We start from the raw sequence: 15,701 nt of genomic DNA, 5'->3' as shown, positions 1-15,701 counted from the left end.
AAGTTTAGTTAGTATTAATAGTTATAGTCGGTTATAGTTAGTTTTAAAGTTTATTATATAGTAATATATAATATTTATTTTAATAAACTAACTTATTTATAAAGGCAAAGATAGCCCTTAGTGAAGCGGGCTAGACCTTAAAGGGATTAATATTAACATATTTATTATAAATATATTAATTAATTAATTCGAACTATAGGTTAATAAAATAGGTTAATTAAACTATATAATTTTCTATATAAAAATAAAAAAGAAAGGTTTTAATTATAAGTTAAATAGGCCGCGATTATTATAAATATAGCCTATAAATAGCCCCTGCGTAGGCCCTTTGCCTCGAGGTCGAATTAAACTTCTAATCCGATAGTTCTAACTATATTAGGGCATCAGTGGCCTAGATTACTCTGCCGAGCAGCTTCCAAATAACACATAAACGTGCACAAGCAATATCTATCTTTAAATACGTATATTAACGATTAAGTAGAATTGGGTGCTTCACGAAAGTCCAATTCGCATTCCAACGTCAGATCATGATATCCACATGCTTGATCGGTCCCGAAACAAATTGACACTGTCATCTTAAAGTCGCGCTGCTTCAAATCCGACATTCATTTACTTATTACAATTTGAAAGTTCCATTCTCGTCGGCCACTGTCAATATTGTTTTGTAATATATGAAACATCAACTTCGCCTATTTCTTTGCATTCGTATCTCTCTCTCTTTCTGTCTGTGTTTGTGTGTGTGTGATATTGGAATTCTTGAGTATTGTGGTTCCTTCTCCTACTTACCAAAAATGTCACGAGATTGGAGAAAACGTACATAGCAACTACAACTAGAATTAAGGGAAACTGACGTCCAAGAGAGACCGGTCCACGTTGATGAAGGCACGTTGAGGCTTTTGAACGTCGGTCTTGAGGCTGAACCGTCATGTAAGGAAATTTATAGAAGGACACCTTGGGTACAGAGAGTCTTCTCACAATCTCTTAGAGGCTGTAGAACCATCTTCAAAAACCTTCCCAAGAACTCATCTTCCTTCGCAGCGTCATCATGATCGAAAAGGATGGCACAGTTCCTAACAGCGCCTGCAAACCCTTCACTGACCCCATTCACAGCTTTCTCTGCATGCGACCTGATGTATGATTGCTTGGCTTCGGGGCCAATTGGAGGTGCCGGAAGATCTTCAACATCATCTCGATGAGTACCAAGCTGTAACAGCACGATTCCCAATTCTAGAAGGGTATGCTTCCGAGACCATTTGTGAACTCGATGTCGGTCTTGCATGTGAGGGGGCGCTTCATTTGTCGGAGACAAGCTGGCTTCGTTGAACATGATCTCCAGCGATGGCGCAGCACTTGAGTGTAAATCACTTGCGTTAGGTTCATGGAAGATGATGATGTCTTGCAAAGGCTTATTGTCATCTCTTAAGTCGAAGCGCACTACTGCCTCAGCAACAAGCCGGGCCGTTTTCGCAATCCAGTGGAGAGATCCGCATCCTTTCTGGGGCTTTTTTTCAAGTTTATGTTTGATCGCTGCACGAAGAGTGGTCTTCTGTGCTTCTTCTGTATGAAACAAGCGAGGTAAATAAAACAGACGAAGGTCGCATCCGGCGCTATCCGATATTGTCATGATGGCATATTGGGTGTTGTCATGCTCCTGTCCAGTTAGATACTCCGGGCAGATCTCGATCCCATTACGCTTTTCATGAGTTGAACCTGCCTGTGACTGAGCTGGACCGCGTATTGTCTTCTGAAGCTTTGGCGGGGGCTCCGGTGGAGATGAAGATGCCCGCCTTTTTCTGGACATCGGTGAAAATGAGAGGATCGTCTCTGTGTGTACCTCGGATCCTAAGGAGAAAATCGAGGTTTTCAGGGGTCCGTTTTCAATGAGTGGTTCGACTAGTGAGATCGGTATGATTGAGGATTTGACACGCATAGTTGATACAACCCTCAGCCATGTTAATTTGGGTTGTATGCCAATTGTCGACTTGAATGCGATATGCCAGGTAGTTTCGCATGAGGAAGGAATCCCTGAGTCGACTTTCTTTCCGGCAGCAGGGACCAGTGGGTCAGGGGGAGCCAGAGGAGTCTCAGGCTCTAGTCTGAGGTAGGCTGTATGATTGTCGTGACACTGTTGTGAACATGCCTGATAGAGACATCTCTTGAGATGTTCGGAGACATGTGACTCGGTGCAAAGGTCGCTTAGAATTTGGGAAAGATCCATTTGGTTGTCATGGATTCGTTGAGGGTCGCTATTTATCAAAATGGATGCGGTTCTCATGTACTTTTGGCTGGCAGCTGTGATTCTCTTCTGCCACTTTCTAAGCTTCCTCGTGCAATCGACTCCAACAGATTTAGCAACCTAGCTGGAAGTTAACAATGGTGTCAATGGGGTGATATATGGAGATGCCTACATCAGTTACCTCCCTAGGCTTCCTCTTAGACATCCTCTTTATGAACTCCTTTGGAACACCAAGAACCTTTTGCAGGTTTTCCAGTGTCTCCAGCACATCATTACATGTTCCCGAGAGAAACATGCTCTGAGAGGGTTGAGACGCGACATGCCGAATAGCGCCAGAAAGGCTTGTATGATAGTTCGCAAACAAACATTGTTGCTGTTTCACAAACTTCCACAGCTCAAGTACGTCTTGCTGACGTCTTACATGGGACGGAAGCAGATTGAATATTTCCTCGAAGGCTGCAATGACGATTGTACCACGACTGTCTATCCTGGAAATACAGTCTTCGATAGATACCTCCTCCGTGGCGGAGTCATCTTCTGAATCCGACGAAGACCCAGTTTGATCAGAACCTGCCTGCGCGGACTCTGGAAGATGGATTCGGGGCACTCGCGGGCCATTGTTCGGAGTTTTCGTCTTGGTTGCCCAACGCGAGGATGTCTGAGCCTCGACTTGAGTCTTGGTCACAGACCCGATGTATTCGCGAGAGGTTGTGGAGGACGAACCACTTAGCTGCTCGCAGGAGTGACCGACAATATGCTCGCTTGTATTGTTCGTAGCCAAGGACGTTGAAGCATGAAAGTCTCCACCCCCAAAATGGTTATGGTAGTAAATGAATTGATTCGATTGCTCAGAGCGAGCTCCAGAAAGTCCTGTAGAGACGACTCCCGCGTTTTTCCCGCTATTCAATACGCCGTTGTCATATACACCGTTTCCCGATGCCGTTGTACTGAGAGTTCCGGGGTTCTGATGCGAAATGCGGTCCTGCTGTACACGCTTTCGAAAGGCATCACCAAGGCCAGTTCGCTCTACACAAGGGGCGTATCTGCGAAACAAGTGCTGATTCGAGACACCCTCCTGAGCATTTGAAGACATGTTTGACTGTGTGGTTCAAACTGAGAGGCTGTGGAAAGAAAAGGAGAGGAGGAATAGAAAGCAAAGGTTCGAGGATGAGGGAACGCATAAGACAAGGAACACGAAAACAATCGTTGTCCTTCAAAAGAGTTTTGTTGGGGCATAGCGTATATACGGGACTTATCAGTTTGCTTCGATGTGTGTAAAAGTGTCTGGTTGATCCCGGCCTCTCTCCGCGTCCTTCCTTGCCCTTTGACCCAAAAAGCGTTGACAGGAATGGCATTTCGTTTGCAATTGAAACTTGTCTATCCACTGATGGCGCTTCCTATCTGGAAGCTATTGTTTCTCTTGGTTTGGTTGAGGACTGCGGCTCGCTAAGCTACATGAAGCTACAGCCGGTGTAGAGATGTCCAATCGGCAACGATCTCTTCACACCCACAATATCCTGGATTCTTTTTTTAAGGCTACAATATGTACACAGTGTCTAAAGCTGTTCTACAGAATTTCCACCAATCTTAAAAGTTGAAAGATCTTTGATCTGGCTTCCAGCAAGTGAACACCCTCTTTGAAAAGTGAGGCAAGCATATTGCATATCAGACTGGCCAGACATGCAGCAAATTTAGATAGACTTTCCAATACGTTAGTTTTCTGCAGGCTTCTTCAATACATCATGCAGTCATCAAACCCTAACCAATCAAGCCATTAACATCTCGTCAGTTGCTACGCCTCAAAGCCCATTACAAGCTGGATCAACACTTGGCTACTCGCATCGACAATTTCAATTTGGATCATATCAAATGCGGAGCAGCAGCACAGCCCCTTCCAGATGGACCTTCTAGTTTTGGTAAGTGACGGATTCTTCTCTCATACTATTATTCTCGATCTCCCCAGATTTTCAAGTAGACACTGCTCAGGGCTTCATTCATCCTCTTCTCCGCGACATTTCTCCAGCAATTCCTCTCCTCGTATCTACCTTTCTCGTACCACGACTTCGTATTCGAAATAGACTTGAATCGGCCCAAAGTCAACATGGCTGTATGTGACGACTTTTCAATTCTATTGATCGTTTGCCATCCATGTCCTTACCAGATAGCAGGAAATTGTTGGTCTCGTAGTCGCATGCGTTGAGGTACTCGAAGCAACCTTCGAAACTGTTCAACGGATTACGACGGCACTAGAACGCATCAAAGAACGCAACAAGAATGGCTTTAAGACGCTTGACAGTGTCTGTGCGCAAGTTGCAATTACGAAACAGATCCTTAAGAACATTGTGCAAGTTGACGAGGAGCATCACACTCCTCTGGTCTACGCTTCCGTCGAACTGGTCAAGCAAAAGGCTTGCAACCTCAAAGCAGCTGCCGAAGAATTCGGCAGTCCTGCCGAGAACAAATTCAAGGCCTTCTTAAACGAGCTAATTCGTGGTGATGCTCGTCTTAAGACTTTCGACAGGATGCAAGTCGACCTCATTATGGCGCAGAGCACATTGATCACCTCCTTGGTGGCGCATAATTACGTACAGGGCACCACTGAGGGGACGGTCGATATCAACATCAGCATTGTGGAGCGGGTCAATAACTTCTTCAAACCTGATATAGAAGTCAACTACGCACGTCAAATCCTAAACCTAGTAGGCGGTCACGGTGAACCTATTGACGATGGGATAGTGTGCACGGTTAAGGCTCAGGACCTCGAGAAACTCATGCAAGATGTTCCACAACGTCTTCCAGGGGCGAATGGCAAGATTGTGCGTATTCTTAATCACAATCACGTCGAGGATTGGGGCATGGTCACTGTAGACATTGGGAGCCCAGGCGAGGGCACGCCACATGTCGACTCAGTGACAGCTGAGTTCAATGTCGTGAGTGGCAATGGATTCTGTTCGGCTGGCCCAATGTCGTACAATACTGCTTCAAAGACACAGGCGCTTCGAGCCAGTCTGAAGACGGTGGAAGGGAATCAAGACGCTGCTCTTAAGATGCTTGAGGCCACACTTCCGGACTTCAAGTCCTAGAACAAGCCGCAGGAAAGGATTTGGAGAGAATCCCATGGGACTTCAGTTTGGTCTACATTGCACGAGTAGTAGTAAAGATCCGGAACACATCGAGTAACATGTCACATCGCATAACCCCACATAGCATTTTTCCAACTCGTATGGCATCCGTCGCTTCTGATTTCGGCCTCTTGGGAAATTAATTCGTGATGCGGTGAGATTGGACTGAGTTGTAGCAAACTGAGTAGATGTATCTCTTTCTGACTAGATGCTGTGAACCCAAATGGTGTGACACTGGACCTAGTCCACGTGACACAATACTGGAGCTCAGATAACATTAGAGGTCACAGCGAGAGACATCGATTTATACTAACTGTTTTCAGAGTTTATAATTTGATTTGAATAATGCCGTGGGCCTTCTAAATTATAGCACGTCGCTAATCGCCATTAGTATTAATAAGTATACGATATAGGGAAGAAGCTCATAGAGGCTAACTACTATTAAGGTCTAGAAAATAAATTATTAAAATCTGCCCCTCTTTTAAAGTATACTATTAGCGCTATATATATACTTAAACTATTTCTTTATTATTTAGTCTTTTTTTATTATTATTTATACTATTCTTTATTTAAATAGAGCTTAATAAAGCGCCCCTTTCTTTTAAGTTTCGTTTTAAAGCTTAAATACGGTTTAAAAACGCTATTTTAATTTTTTATATTATAAAATCTTTAATATATATTATAAAGGTAAATAGAAATAATATTAATCGGCCCGAGTATAGGTCCTTTATTTTAAATAATAAATCTAAGTAGCCCTATAATTTTAACTCTAGGTTATAATTACTTTTAGCTATTCTTACTTCTTCTAGTACGAGGGTAGTTAATATTTTATTTTTATTTATTAATATTATTTTTTTTATTACTATAGCTCCTAAATTCCCTTTTTTTTATAGTTATTTTTTTTATATATAGTTCTTTAGTTTTATTAACGTTTATATTATTTTATTATTTTATAAGTTTTACGAGCTAATAAATAATTTAGATTTTTATATTTTATACTCCGACGTTCTAATAATTCGGTTAGGTTTTTATATAGTTACTCTATATTTATTATTAATATTTATTTAGTTTTTATAATAGCTTTTATTAAAAAAACTAGTAGCGTTATTATTATTATTAATAATATTATTATAAGCGGTATAAGTATAAGTAGTAGTAGCGGCGGTAGCGGACTATTTAAAAAAAATATTTTTTAAACCCGTCCTAACTTTATAAGTCCCCTTTTTAGTACTTATATACTACTTTTATTAACCGTTATAAACCTTTATTAAAAAAAAGAAAAAAAAGAAAAAAGCTATAGTGTGTAGTTAAATTTATTTACTTTTTTATTTTTCTTACGTTATATATAAAGTAATCGATCTTAAGGCTAAGTACTATAATTAAATAGGTTAGTAATTTTTAATTATTAATTCGCTTCTCTTTTTAATTTAATATATTTATTTAAGTACCGGCCTATACTATATAGAATACGCTTTTTAAAATTATAAATATAAAGAAATAATAAGTTTATAGCGATATTATTATTTTTTTACTTTATTTAAGCGTTATATTAATAATATACTAAGTCTTTAAGTCCTATATCGCTATTATATAAACCCTTTAGAGCACTACCCGAGCTTTAAATAATAGCTTTAATAATTTTATAGTTTATTATTTTATCTTCGCTACTAGTTATATTATTAACGCTACTTTATAAGCCTAGAATACTTTTAAAATTATTATTAATAATATATAAAAGGCGTTTAAATATATTAAAGTTTATTTAGCTTTTATTATCAAGCTTTTAAATAGTAATAATAATAATAAATAGTTAATAATTACGAGCTTTTTTAACGCTCCGTCTAGCTCCTTTAATACTCTATTTTCTTTTCGTAACGATATAATAATTAAGCTCTTTTATTTTATTTATAATAAAGTTCGCTACTTTAATAATATTTTAGAGTTAGTAAATTATATTATCCGCGCTCTATATTTATAGTTAATTATTTATAAATTCGGAATTAATAAAGCTATTACTTCTTTAATTAACGTAATAACGAGGATAATTATAAAAAGAGTAATAATAAAGAGGCCGCGGGCGCTATATTTAAAAATATAGACGCTATACTTAAAGGTACGGACGCTATATTTAAAAATAAAGATTAATAATAAATAATACGTTTACGTTATTTATTTATAATTTTATAATTATATTTAGGTCGTTATTATTAATAGTTACGTCGCTACGTTATAAGCCGCTTAATAATAGCTAATTAAATACGTTTTTAAGTTTTTAAAGAGCTAGGGTACGCTATTTAATTAAAATCGATCTTTATATATATTAATTAACGCTACGTCCTTAATATATATAGCTAGCTTTTATATATCTTTATTATTATTATTATTATAAAAGGGAATTCGAGGCAGGTCGGAACGCTACTATATTAACTTAATAGATATATTTTAATATAAAAAAAGAAAAAGTAAATTAATAAGTAAAATTTAGGCCGCTAGGCTTTTAGGTTTAGCGGTTTAATAATTATATAATTTATAGAGGGTCCGCTGGGTACCTAAGGCTTAGGTATATAGGGGCCTAGCGCTTAGTATTATAATATTACCCCCCCCCTTTTAGTATAAAAAGCGCTATTTATAGCACTTAACTATCTACCTATATCCTCTATAATTATTTTTTTATAAGCCGCTAAAACTTTATTAGCTATCCGTTACCTTTTTCTATTTTATTATTATTTAATAAAGTTTAGAGTTTTACTTTTTTATAAGCGTTAATAAAATAGAGGTTAATATTAGTACAGGTCTAGTTTATAAAGTACTAGACTATAAAGCTATTATATATTAAAACCTATTTTTAAAGGGTTTATTATAAACTTTGGAGGGTATTAATAATTTAAGTATTCTCGTTAATATCCTTTATATTACTATTATAAACGAAGAGGTACTAACCTTAAATAGCGTTTTTAACTATTATTATAACCTAGGTATACTAATCCTCTATTATACTACCTTTTATATTCTTACTATTAGCTTTTAGATCCTCTTTCTTAACTTAGTTCTTTAACGGGGTATTAAATAGCGCGATTTTATAATTACTAAAAGTCGAGGCCCATAAAAAAGTAACGAAGATATTATAGTTATTTATATTAATTAAGTAATTATAATATAAATTACGGATTTTATTAATAGCGAATAATACTTCTTAGTAGTAAATATAGAGGCCTTTTTTACGTTAAAGGGCTTCGAGCTAGTTAGCTATATTTAACGTAAATAATAATAGGTCGAGGTATTACGCCGCGGCGCTCGTAACGGTTATTTTTATTATTAATATATAAAGAATCCTTTATTAATTTCCGGGACTAGTTAAATCGTTAGGGAGGTATATAGTTATATAAAGTAAAAAATTAGCTTTTAAATAGTAGTCCCGAATTCGTTAACGATAGCGTTTTAGCTAAGCTATAAAAGAAAGAAGTTTAATAAATCCCTTAAATATTTTTTAATAAATTTATTATAATAAAGACTACTATAGTATTATTATTAGCCTATAGCTAAGCTAAGTTATTATTAACTACTATTTCTATTTATAACGAGAGGTTCCGTAATAGTCCCGCGGCTATAAGGTATTATTTATAAAAAGCTTATAGTACTATTAGTACGTTATAAAAGCTCTCTACGTTATACTATATCGGGTTATTATTATACTCTTTTTAATTAGCTTAGTACTATAGCTTATTATACTATACCCGTAACTTAATTACCTATAAAATTTTATATTCTAATTTATTAATACTATAATAGATTAATAGCGGGGGGTCTTAGTACTATTTAAATAAGGGGTCCTCTATAGCTTTTTATAATTTATTTAAATAAAAGACCGGGTAAGCTTTACTTTTTATAAATAATTCTACGATCTATATATTACCTAGGCTAGCGTTAATAATAGGCTAGGGGCCGGCCTAGGGTTATTATAGTTTATTAACGTCTTTAGTTTTTTAATAAAATATATCTATAAATACTTTATTACTAATTTTTAAATTATTAGGCCGTTAATAACGGTTAATATATTTCTAATATTTTATTTAAATAACTTTTATATTACCTTTAGCGATCTCCTAGGCCTCGTAAATACTTAAAGCTATTTACTAGGCCTCGATATAATTAAGCTTTTTTTTTATTAAATTAAAGCGCTAAGTTCTAATAATCTAATTAAAAAATAATTAAGGTTAATAACCGAATTCGATTTTATAAAACAATAGCCCTATAGTTTTACTTAGCTAAGCTATATAAATAAAATTAATTATAAGGAGTATATCGCTTTGATTATTTTAATAATAATTAATTAAGGGCCGTAGTTATTAAAAAATATACTAGTTTAGGACCTTAGTCTAGCTATTTATTTATAAATAGTCCGCTATTAATAATTATAGTTTAACGCCGCAGAGCTTATATAGTTCTTTTTAAAAGTTTAATATAAACTAAGGGCTACGGTCCGAGGTAATAGTTTTAAATAGCCCGAAGATTAGTAATACTTTTTTATAAAACATTTTATTTATATCCTATACCGTACTGGTTTTATAATAGGGTATTAAAATAGCCCTTTTATTTAGTTTATTAACTACTACATATATTATATTATAGCCCTTTTAATCGGGGGGTACTATTATAAAGTCTATTAAAATATATTACTACGGGTAATCGGGTATTAATAAAGGCCTTAGCTCCCCCGGGGGCCTATTATAGAGTTTTTAAAAGCGACGGTACGTATAGTAGTTTTTAATATATTAATATATATTTATTATAAAGCCGGGCTAATAATATCGCTATTTAACTATTTTAACTATTTTATTTTAGTTTAAGTACGCGAGGAGCTTTCATTTATATACTTTATAAATTATTATAATATATAGGTTATCCTCTTTAAAGATAACGAGTTTATTATTTATTATAAGTAGGCCGTTATTTTAAATCTTTTAATGCTCGCGGCCCTCGCGGGCTAGCGCTTATATTAAGGCTAATAACGGTATTATAAAGTTACGGTTTAGTTTTAATACTTTTTTAATTAATAAATACCCTTAAAATTTGTTTTTTAATATAAAAGAGCTAATAGTAAGCTCGGGCTATTACATTACGGCTTTTAATAGTACTCGTAACTTAATAACGATATTTAATAATAATAGTTTTAATAATAATAGGACCTAAGTACAGTTAGCTTCTTTTAATATTTATTAAGTTTTAATATCGTCTATTTTTTTTAATAGTACGTTAGCGAGTATATTTTTTTACTTTAGTTTATACTATATTTAGAAATTAAAATTAACTAGGGCGCTAGCTTATCGGGCTTATTATAGATTTAAGAGCTACTTTATTATAAAAAATAAAAGTAGCTAGTAGTTTATAATAATATTAAATTTTTAATAATAGCTAACTAGCTTAGCGCGCTATTTTTCTAAATAGATTACTATTATTAATATCTTTTTATTATATATAGCGTAGTTAAGCTCTGCGCCGTTTATAATTTTTAAATAGAACGTAACTAAGTATTATAAACTATCGTTTATTTATTACTAAACTAGGGCTCCGGTATATACTAAGTTTAATATATTAGTTTTAAAATGTATAAATAGCTTAGGCCTAAAATAATAGAATATAGGCGCTATTATAAAGGATAGCTTTAGTACTTTAAACGCATTATTATAATCTATATCAAATTAAAAAGGTATACTTTTACTAGTTAACTTTATTAATAGCCTAGCTAGGCGCCCGTAGTCTTTTATAAACTATTTATAAAAATTATAAAAACTAAAGAATAATTAAATTCTTTTTAGTAATGTAAATAGTTTTTAATTACGTATTATAAAGACCTTATCCTCGTCGGGCTATATACCGTTAGTATTAACTACGAATCCTAGGTACTTTATAATAATAACGCTAAATTTATACTTTTTAATATTTATTTATAGTCTAGCCTTTTATAAACGGTTTAGTACTTTCGTAACGTACTCGTAATATTATAAAAAGTTATTTAAAAAAATTAGAATATCGTTTATATACGCTATATAAAAATCGTTTAAATACTTTATTAATATATCGTTTATATATTATTAATACGTAGCTAGGCTATTATAAAGACTAAAGGGTAGTATTTTATATTTATATACCCTGTAATAGGTATAGAACGTTATAAAGTCTTTTAAAGCGGGGTCGAGGTGAATATAATAAAAAGCTTATTTAATATCGAGTTTAATAAAGATTTTAGCCCTATTTAATTACAATAGCGTTTTATTAATTAAAAATAGAGGGTATCGATCTTTTTTTATAAACTCGTTTAGCTTTTTAAAATTAATATAGAACCGTAGGCTACCGTTATATTTTTTATAAATAGTATTAATAATATAAAGGGGGCGTTACTAAGCTTAATAAATCCTTTATAGAAGTACTTTAAAAGGTAAGCCCTAGTCGCTTTTAGCTTTAATAATAACTATTTATAGAGGGGGTAATAAATAAGCTTTTCCCGGCCTCCTTTTACGAGCTCTATTTTATAATTATAGCTATAGTATAATATTAATATATTACTCGTTATTTTATTAAAAACGTCGGTCTAGGGCCTTAGTGCTTTTAAAAGCTTTATAACGATAAAGTCCTAGGTCTTTTAATTATCCCCTTTTAAAGAGTCTTTTTCTTTTTATTTATTATTAATTATATAGTCTAGTTTATATAGGGATATAGAGCCTAGTTCTATATTTTCGTACTTTAAGTTTATCTCGAACGCCGGGGCGCTAATAAAAATAATATCTAGAGCGTTATTTACTTTTTTATATTAAATAAAGGCCTATACGGGCTTTATTTTTATAGGGGGTAGCGATAATATATTAGCGAGCTCGCGGTCTATTTTATAAGCGTTTTTAGTATTATTAAACCGCTATATATATTAGTTTTATATACCTAGAGGTCGATTAAGTATTTTAAAAGGCTTAAGTAATACTCGCTTTTTTTATAATTATTTATTATATTACGCAATGTCTATTTTAAATATTTCTTACTGCCGCTTAGTATCGATTTAGTACTATATATCGATAATTTTAGGGGTATATAGGTCTTTTATATCCTAGATAATAATAAAGGGGGTGTTTTATAATAATAATTCTTCGGGCTATATAAAGCGCTTATAGTATACGTTAAAGTTTACTTTATAATACTCGAACTACTTCTATCTAAAGATTAAGTCGTAGCGCCCTATATTAAATTAAAATAGGGGTATTTTTAAAAAGACTTAGTAGTTAATATATAGGTTAATAATCTATATTATATTAGTATTTTTTAATCGTTTGTTATTAAATCTAGTAATAAAGATAGAGTATAATAATTTATTAAATAGGGCTATATAAAATTCTCGTAATAATAGGGTTACGTAATTATTTATAAATCCGTATTTATTAACTCCCGTATTAAATAAAGCTTTTAAACGAATTCTATATTTATTAAATATTATTACGAGCTCGATTTTTAAAGGTTACCCTCTTATAAAATTCTATAAGTTTACTAAATAAATTACTAATCTTCTATTCTTTTTATATTTATTTCCTAGCTAAGAGGTTATTTATATTAAGGGGCTTAGTTTTTTAAGTTTATAGTGTACTATTTATTAATATTAATATTTATAATAACTATAGTAGCGGCGGGCTTTTTAAAATAGTTTTAAAAAACGTAACTAGACTCGCTATAAATAAAATAAATACTACTATTTTTAAGCTTTTAATATAGGGCTTTAAGGATAGTTGTATAATTAGTAATTTAATTATAGGTATTCTATTTAGCGGCGCCGCTTCCTCTATTTTTAATAAAGATAATATAAATAAATATAGTACTATTCGGGGCCCTATTATTAATCGACGGGGGCTATATTATATTAACGAGCTAAATAACGTACTTAGTATATTTTTAAAAAGTAGCCTCTTTATCTAAGTATTTAGAGATAGCCTAGTTCTAGAAATAAATAAAAAGTTTATTATAAAAGCGGCGCTTTTATTAGGACTTAGGAAGTTTATTAATATAAATAAGCTTAGCGAATACGGAACGCTTTTAATAAATATTTTTAAAAATAATTAAAAGGGTATTTAGCTTTTAACCGGTATTATCTATAATAATAAAGTTAATATAGGCCGATTTAAGTTTCTAAAATAACTAGTTTATAATAATAATCTCGTTAAAGGCTAGTATAGGGTAAATAAACTTTACTATAGTATTACCGATTTTATTAATAATATACTCTAAATAGTACCCGTTAATACTAAAGTTCGTATTCTCGAGGCGCTTTATAATATATTAAAGCTAATAAAAGAACTTTAAGCCTTTATTATCGTTATTATTAATAAAGATAGGGACGTTAAGTATTTTATTTAATTTATAAAAGGGCTAGTATATTAAAGCTAAAGTAGTCTCGTAGCTACCCTATGCTTTAAGCTTAATAAAGCGCTATTTTAGTATAAAATAAATATCGTTACTATAATCGTTATTATTAATATTAATTTAAGAGCTATTTTTTAATTACTCTATATATTTATTAAATGCGGTATTAATATAAGGGAATTAATATAGAGGTATATAAAATTAATATAGAGGTATATACTTTATAGCGGTATACGTATTCGCCCTTATAATTAGCTTAAAATTTTATTATTAATATATTTAAAATTTACCGCTCCGCTTTTAAATACTTTCTCTATTTAGAATTTTTTTTATTATTTTATTTATTATATTTAGTATTAATATATTAATATCTAAACCGTGGTGTAATTTATACTACCGAGCTATAGTTCGTAACTTTAGCGACGTAATACTTCCTTTAAAACGCTAACGTATTAATATATTATTATCTTTTTTTTCTATTAATAGCCGTTTTAATATTAGTTAATTTTATAAAGTTAGCGACCTTTAAATATATAGTAACTTAATTAATAATTTATTACCCGAGCTATTATAATAAATACGATTACTATTTTATTATTAGCCCTATTACCCCGGGATCGAACTAAGACTTTATTTTAAACGCCGTTTTTTTAATAGAACCGACTCTTTTTAATTTATTACTTTACCCCGACTTTTACTTACTCGTAGCGGCCCTTATTAAAATAATAAATACTTTAAATCTATGTTTTACTTTATATACCGTTTTTTAAAGGGAACTTAAAGTACTTAACGTATTACTTTTCTTTATATCTCGCTAAAGTAGAATCTATTATCTTTTTAAAATAGATATTAAGACTTTTAATAGCCTATTATAGAGCATTTTAATAATACTTTTAAGTTTATTTAGTAGGTTATTAGTATTAATAAAAGGTTAACGACTACCCTCTTTTAATAATACGAGCTAAGCCGCTATTAATAAAAGATATAGGGTTTTTAAAAAAATCTATTACGTCTATATTTACTTTTATAATAAAACCTTTTTTTAAGCTTATTATCTTTTTAAACTATAGCTTTTTATTATAGCCGATTTAAAAAATCCTTTTCCCCCCTTTTAAATATAATCCTAAACCTATCGATCCTAAGTAGCTTAGAGCCTATTACTAAGGCCCTTTTTAATCGATTTAATATATTTATAAGGGTTAACGGGTTTAATATTATAAAACGGTATAAATATACCTCTTAGATAGGTCGGCTTATATAATACTTATTTTAATATAATCGATTTAATAAGCCCGGTCTTTTAAAAGGTATAAATATTTAATAGCGGAGGTCCTAGAAGTATAATTATTAATAGTAAGTAATTATAGAAACGTAAAAAGAAAGTAAATAGTTTTTATATTATTTATTAGACCCTCGTTATAATTAACATAATTATTAACTAAGCTTTGAAATATTTACTTACCCTTTATACCGAAAGCTTATTTAGTTTATTAAGGATTTTATTAAAAATATAAGCCGTTATGTTAGTATTTAGGTACGTAACGTCCGTACTATTATATAAAAGCAGTTTCTAGATTTTATATTTATTTAGCGGGATATTTATAATACTTAAGCATACTTTAACTAAGAAAAGTTAAATAGTTATTTATTAACGGCTACGTTAATTAAGTTATTTAATAAATAGGAGATTTTTTATATTATTAAATAGGCTAATAATAAGCTAAACCGCTTTATTAAGCTAGTTTAGACCTTTTTTTACTACTTCTAAATATAGAAGCGGTTCTTTAAAGTAATTAACTTTAATAATATTTATAATATTAATTATTTTAAGCTTTTACTATTCTAAATAACTAAGTAAACCTACCTTAGGTCTATTTATAACATAGTATTTAGTTTTATTAATAACGAATAGTTAAAGGGCTTCCGATTTTTTTTAAAGAGTATAA

General features: G+C 31.9%; 3 protein-coding genes across 3 annotated transcripts; 1 reads left to right on the top strand and 2 right to left on the bottom strand.

The window, feature by feature from the left end:
* Positions 1–937: 937 nt before the first annotated feature.
* On the bottom strand, positions 938–1,624 carry BDZ83DRAFT_772781 (uncharacterized protein; the record flags this gene model as incomplete). Its single annotated transcript, XM_060515393.1, has 1 exon — positions 938–1,624. One exon carries the CDS (start codon positions 1,622–1,624, stop codon positions 938–940), a length of 687 nt encoding a protein of 228 aa, XP_060357291.1.
* Positions 1,625–2,348: 724 nt separating this feature from the next.
* Positions 2,349–3,329, bottom strand: BDZ83DRAFT_658377 (uncharacterized protein; the record flags this gene model as incomplete). Its single annotated transcript, XM_060511035.1, has 1 exon — positions 2,349–3,329. One exon carries the CDS (start codon positions 3,327–3,329, stop codon positions 2,349–2,351), a length of 981 nt encoding a protein of 326 aa, XP_060357290.1.
* A 1,008-nt stretch (positions 3,330–4,337) lies between these two features.
* BDZ83DRAFT_758892 (uncharacterized protein) lies at positions 4,338–5,319 on the top strand (the record flags this gene model as incomplete). The annotated part of the gene is made up of 2 exons (XM_060515108.1): positions 4,338–4,343; positions 4,405–5,319. The coding sequence occupies 2 exons, from the start codon at positions 4,338–4,340 to the stop codon at positions 5,317–5,319; spliced, it is 921 nt and encodes a 306-aa protein (XP_060357289.1).
* Between the last annotated feature and the right edge of the window lie 10,382 nt (positions 5,320–15,701).

Source organism: Colletotrichum acutatum, assembly GCF_030867785.1.
Source record: "Colletotrichum acutatum strain CBS 112980 chromosome Unknown BDZ83scaffold_282, whole genome shotgun sequence".
Lineage (NCBI taxonomy): Eukaryota > Fungi > Ascomycota > Sordariomycetes > Glomerellales > Glomerellaceae > Colletotrichum > Colletotrichum acutatum.
The sequence above is the reverse complement of the archived record's forward strand: the minus strand, read 5'-3'. Positions and strand labels throughout refer to the sequence as shown.